The following is a 6,000-nucleotide window of genomic DNA, read 5'->3' on the forward strand; positions in this document are numbered from 1 at the left end:
ATGTTACGTTTTATTGCTTCGGATTCATTCCGTTTATACTTTGCGTTTTGACAGAAACACATTAGTTTTATGTGTTTAGAGAGTTAATATAGGAGGTACTTACTAACTTTGTGAATTGAATTCGCCATAGGGGTTACTTGTGAAGAGTGGAAGTTTGACCGTTGTTGTTTAGCTTAATTAAGACATGGATAAGACATGGATGAATTCAAACCGATTGTCGAAAGAGTACGAGAAAGGGGTATGGGAATTTGTTGAGTTTGCGGTTGCGAACTCCAAAGACCCGCTTCGAATGCCGTGTCCTTGCTTGGGTTGCTGTTATGCCGGGGGTAAGGTTAACGGGAATCAGTTGGGATCTCATTTACTACGGTTTGGAATTGATAGAAGTTATACATGTTGGACAATGCATGGTGAGAAAAGTACCGGGAATGCTGGGTCGAGGTGTAATAGGAAGTATGCTTCAAACGACGATTGCACAGACACATACGATTGTGATCGTGTCGAAGAGATTGCAGAAGCGCTGGAAGAAGATCTAGCGGATTGTCCCAAAATGTTTGAGAGGTTGGTAAGCGATGCAGAGAAACCGTTGTATGATGGTTGTTCAAAATTCACAAGATTGTCTGCGGTGTTAAAGTTGTACAACTTAAAGGCGGACAATGGATGGTCGGATAAAAGTTTCACAGAGTTATTAGCCCTTATGAAAGATATGCTACCAGAGGATAATGTTCTTCCCAATCGAACGTATGAAGCCAAAAAGATGTTGTCTTCTATTGGAATGAGCTATGATAAGATACACGCATGTCCAAACGATTGCGTTTTGTTTCGAAACGAGTATGCAGCGTTGAATGAGTGTCCTAAATGTGGTGCCCCTCGATATAAGAAAAAGTTGTCTCCTGCTAAAGTCTTATGGTATTTTCCTATAATTCCGAGATTTAGACGCATGTATCGTAGTGAGACCGATTCAAGATACTTGACTTGGCATGCAGATGAAAGAATTATTGATGGAAAGTTGCGACATCCGGCAGACTCACCACAATGGAGTAAAGTTGATACTGAATATCCTGAATTTGGAAAAGAAGCAAGAAACCTTCGGTTGTCATTGTCTACTGATGGAATGAACCCGCATGGTATTCAAAGTATCTCGCATAGCACATGGCCTGTGATTCTTATGATTTATAACTTACCTCCGTGGCTATGTATGAAGCGTAAGTACATGATGTTATCTCGCATACATCCGGTAATATTCACTCATCCGATATATTATTTAATTAGTCCCACAATATAATTTATTTACACTTTTCAATAAAAAGAATCTAATGTTTATTATGTTTTTATTTAAGGTTGTTGTATGACAGAGTGTTGCGCGGGACTGCATTGTCTAACAGATTCCGGTTCGTGTCTTCCGCCCATTGCAGCGGAATGGAAATTGTTTCGGATCCGGAATCTGTTAGACAGCGCTTAGTCGATAGATTCATGTCCACCGGCAATACAGAATGTCTGCATCTTTGGGCGTATAATACCCGACCAGTAGGGTTAGTTTCTCATTCTTTATTCATCTAATCTCTGTTTCTTTAGTGTATAGCAATATTTTCATATAACCTATTGTTTTAATTTATAGAGCACACTGGTTGCTGCTTGCTATCAACCCGATAAGGGAAGTCGTGTATTATCTGAATTCGGTAAAGGGTGAATGGACCAATTATCCGGCCATGAAGGAAATCGTTGATTTGTAAGTGGGATCGTTCTAAATATATATTCGTGTATATTTATATATTTACTTATTTGTGGGATTGATCTAAACATATGCTTTTATATATTTGTTAATTAGATCAATACAAGTATTCCGTAGTCAACGGGACGCACAGGTATCCCGGACTAAATCAAACAACATCACCTGGATCGAAGTGCAGGTACATTACTTTTCACAAATTTGCTTATAATATTTATGCTACTTGGTAAAACAAGACAACTTATATAGAATCTTATTTGTTTTTCTATGTAGTGTCCGATACAGCGTAACAGTTCAGACTGCGGATACTTTGTATTGAGGTTTATGAAAGAAATCATTCAGGCGAATCAATTAGAGATTCCTCCCACGGTATAAAGTTATAACTTAAGATAATTTCATATAATTTATTACATTTACCTAAATATATTATTCATATTATGTTTTTGTTTTATAGTACCTTGACGAATTCCGTGCTGCTGGGTACTCGAAGCTAAAGTTAGAAGAAATCAAAGAGGAATTGTGTCAATTTTATATTAAGCAATTTTTCATGCAGATTTGAACTATAATATTGTTGATTTTGTAATGATGTATATATATAATTTTGTAATGATGTATATATATAATTTTGGATATTATAATGGTATATATTAGTATATATATTGTCTTACTGATGGCTGAAATAATATAGTCGAAAATATATTACAGGTCGAAAATATATTACAGGTCGAAAATATTACAGGTCGAAAACATTACAGGTCGACTGGGAGGATTAAATTATAGGCTGCACATAAAAATACCTCATTTAGCAACTACAGCGCTTCTAAAAAGCGCTCTTAAAGGTCCACATACTAGAGCGCTTCTTAGTAAAAGCGCTGGCAAAGACCAGTAAAAAAGCAAAAAAAACTAAAAAATTACGCAGCATACAAAAGCGCTTTGGGAAAAGCGCTCTGGTAGGCCCCCCTATGAGAGCGCTTTGTCTGGAAAAAGCGCTCTCATAGGGGGGCCTACCAGAGCGCTTTTCCAAAAGCGCTTTTGTATGCTGCGTAATTTTTTAATTTTTTTTGCTTTTTTACTGGTCTTTGCCAGCGCTTTTACTAAGAAGCGCTCTTAAAGGGGGGTCTACCAGAGCGCTTTTTCCAGGAAAGCGCTCTTATAGGGGGTCCTACCAGAGCGCTTTTTCCAGGAAAGCGCTCTTAAAGGGGGGGTCTACCAGAGCGCTTTTAAAAGCGCTTTCGTAGCCTACGCCAGCGCTGGCTTTGGCAGCGCTTTAAAGCGCTGTTAAAGGCCAAAAAAAGCGCTGTGAAAGCCCTTGTACGGCGTAGTGACTCTCTTATTTAAACCGAGAACCATATCACACTCATATCTTCTTTTAATTTCTGTCTTAGAATTTTCCCAATCCCCGTTCATTTTCTCAAAGTTTCTGTCTTCCATAATTTAATGGCATATAGTCAGACGGCCAGACCCAATCTAATGATTCTAATCTCGTGAAACACCTGTGTCATCAGAACGAACTATTGGTGGTACAGACTCGTTGAAATGCAAGTTGATGGCGGGCACATTGAAGGATGTTTCCTTATTATGGTACATGAGTCTCTCAATGTTCTCCATAGCCAATTATCATGATTTGTCTAGGATAATGACCCTCATATGCATATCATTACATTCAACAGTCAGATGGCCATCATTTGTGCTACTGACTCATTGAAATGCAAGTTGATGGCGGGCACATTGAAGGATGTTGCCTTATGCTGGTACATGAGCCTCTCAATGTTCTCCATAACCCGTTATCAAGATTTGTCTAGGAAAATGATGCATCATTTTTCTGCCAGAAAGCGCAAAAAGGTGTAGACCACAAGTCTCTTCAATGTCTGCTAAGGGCACACCGAGTGGCTGTGAGAATACCTGGTTTGTGTTAACAAAGAGACAATCAAAGTCACCCTTCCTAATCAAGAGGTGTTCGTAGGGTCTTTCCACAACAACCTTAAAGCTAGGCATTGCAATGAGACCTTAGCCCAGATGTCGACGATGACGATGAAAGAGATAATGGCACGAGCAAAGTGTTATATTAAAGGGAAGGAGAGTAATGCAGAAAAAAGGACAATGGATGTGAAGGATAAAGCAACGCTCAAACCCAATCAAAAGCCATATAAATATTTCACCCAGCTGAATACAAAGCGGAAGAGAATTTTGCAAGAGCTCTTCCATGCAAAGATCCTTCCCGAGCCAAACCCGCACAAGGACAATATAATGGAGATGAATATTGACAAATGGTTTGAATACCATAGATTGTGGGATCACCATACTGACAAATTTCACCAATTGAAACAGGAGATTATGAAATTGATCTAGATAGATCACCTGCAGAAATACATACAAAAGGGAGGTCGAGACGCAGAGAGAAAAAGATCTCCATAGAAGGAATTCCAAGGAAGAACCCCTTCAACCAAGAGGGCTCGGAGTGTACAGGGAGAATAGGGACAGAGTGCAACACGCCATACATTGAATACCATATACGGCAGATTGGTAAACGGCAATAAGTCCAGTTCGTACAGAAAAAATTATGGTCGGCAGGTGACGCATATCGCCATCATTCTACCCATAGAATCGAGAGTACAACGGATGTGAGGGATGTTAATACTTTCCCCTTGCATAACTAACTCTCGAACTCTCTTTTTTTTGTGACGACTATTTTCTTTTCTTTCATGGGTTTTATCGATATTTTCCTTTTCCTTTTGGAATAAATAAATTTCGGTGGCGACTATGTTGTATTTCGAGTGTTCCTTATGCTCGGGTATTTTTTGCGTCGCGACATCTGAAGACTCTGCTACGGAATGTACCTCCTAAGCGAGTCCACCCTAGTTTAGTTATCTTACTGCTGAGTATTTTGATTGTTTATTTGCTTTCTTCTTTGTGTTTTTATCTCTTATTTGTCAAATGTTTTCTTTCCTATCATATTCCTACTGTTGGTATATTATGCTGTGCTGGGAATTTTTTCTGGGTGATTCAGTGATACTTTGAGAGAGGCTTCATACCCGAGTCTGAGAAAATACATAAGTTAAGATGGTGGTTGTGTAGTGTTCGACCTTCTAAACGCATGTCTTGTTTGGTTGGCATAAAATCCCCACCTAGAGTAGATCATTTGGAAGTGCTATTGGCTTACAAGTATTTGTTGTGTCGATAACATTTTCATTATGGGTCAATGACTCTATGGACCTGGTGATTAGAACCCTTAAATTGTTGTTATGACCTCCTCTGTATAAACCAGGGTCGATGGTTGTGTAGTGTTAAGCTTCTGGATGTATGTCTCGCTTGGTTGGCACAAAGACCTCACCTGAAGTAGAACTCCTTGACGGTATTATTGGTCGGCAAGTATTTGCTACATTGATACTATTGTCAAACGAGGTCAGTGACTCTAGGAATTGTTTTATCCAAAACCCTTAGAGCTAACTTGTGAGGGGAATTGCTCGGTAGACGTTAACCAAATCTTTCCACCCAGTAAACGCCTAAATATGTTGTATGAAATCAATACCTGGGAACTCTGCATGACACACAACATTGTGTTGCATCACATCCACACACAAGAATGATCCTTCTAACATGAATATTACACCCTAATATGAGAACTTAATCCCAACGAGAATGGAACGTGTAAGAGGATGAAGATGAAAAAAATTATGCTGAAAAGCTTAAAACAATATACAAAACCCTTTTTAAAGTTTGGGATAATATGGGTATTGTGAGTTATAAATCAAATAATTTTATGGAAGTGTTATAAGAGGAATTTTTTAAAAACAATTTATATATGTGTTAGAGATAAGACACAAGAATGAGAGAAAACGCCTACTTTGATTCGAGTCACCAGTAAAGGTTATGACTTGAGTCAAGAGAGTGATGATTTGAATCAAGACTTAAAAACCCATGAAGTTGATCTGGTTGATTCAAATTAGGATTGTTATGATTCGAGTCATGTGATTTGAGACACAATTTTGTGATTCGAATCACATTGATAGAATCAAAATCTAGAATTTCAGCCATGGTTTGATTCGAGTCAACCCTTTTTTGTGATTCGAATCAGGGACCTTGTGATCCGGATCAAGTGGACAAAATCAAAATCCTAATTTTTCACAATTAGTTTGGCTTGAGTAAGCCAAATTTTTTATTTGAATCACACTTTAATATTTTTCAAATTTTATCAAAAGTGAAGTGTTATTCTAAATTGAAACTTGTTGTGACTTGAACCATGCTATTATGTGATTCTTGATTGAAGCTTTCAA

General features: G+C 38.2%; 1 protein-coding gene across 1 annotated transcript; it reads left to right on the forward strand.

The window, feature by feature from the left end:
• The first annotated feature begins 1,375 nt into the window (after positions 1-1,375).
• Positions 1,376-2,360, forward strand: LOC131623651 (uncharacterized). The gene is made up of 5 exons (XM_058894657.1): positions 1,376-1,529; positions 1,616-1,726; positions 1,826-1,907; positions 2,000-2,095; positions 2,181-2,360. Exons 1-5 carry the CDS (start codon positions 1,417-1,419, stop codon positions 2,283-2,285), a joined length of 507 nt encoding a protein of 168 aa, XP_058750640.1. The 5' UTR covers positions 1,376-1,416; the 3' UTR covers positions 2,286-2,360.
• The last annotated feature ends 3,640 nt before the right edge of the window (positions 2,361-6,000 follow it).

This window comes from Vicia villosa, unplaced genomic scaffold (assembly GCF_029867415.1).
Source record: "Vicia villosa cultivar HV-30 ecotype Madison, WI unplaced genomic scaffold, Vvil1.0 ctg.000077F_1_1, whole genome shotgun sequence".
In the NCBI taxonomy this organism is placed as follows: domain Eukaryota; kingdom Viridiplantae; phylum Streptophyta; class Magnoliopsida; order Fabales; family Fabaceae; genus Vicia; species Vicia villosa.

Bases quoted from the DNA above. Each gene is read 5' to 3' on its own strand.
- LOC131623651 (XM_058894657.1), top strand. From the start codon at position 1,417: ATGGAAATTGTTTCGGATCCGGAATCTGTTAGACAGCGCTTAGTCGAT. The intron at 1,530-1,615 runs GTTAGTTTCTCA...TTTAATTTATAG, and splicing joins TATAATACCCGACCAGTAGG to AGCACACTGGTTGCTGCTTG. The intron at 1,908-1,999 runs GTACATTACTTT...TTTTCTATGTAG, and splicing joins TCACCTGGATCGAAGTGCAG to TGTCCGATACAGCGTAACAG.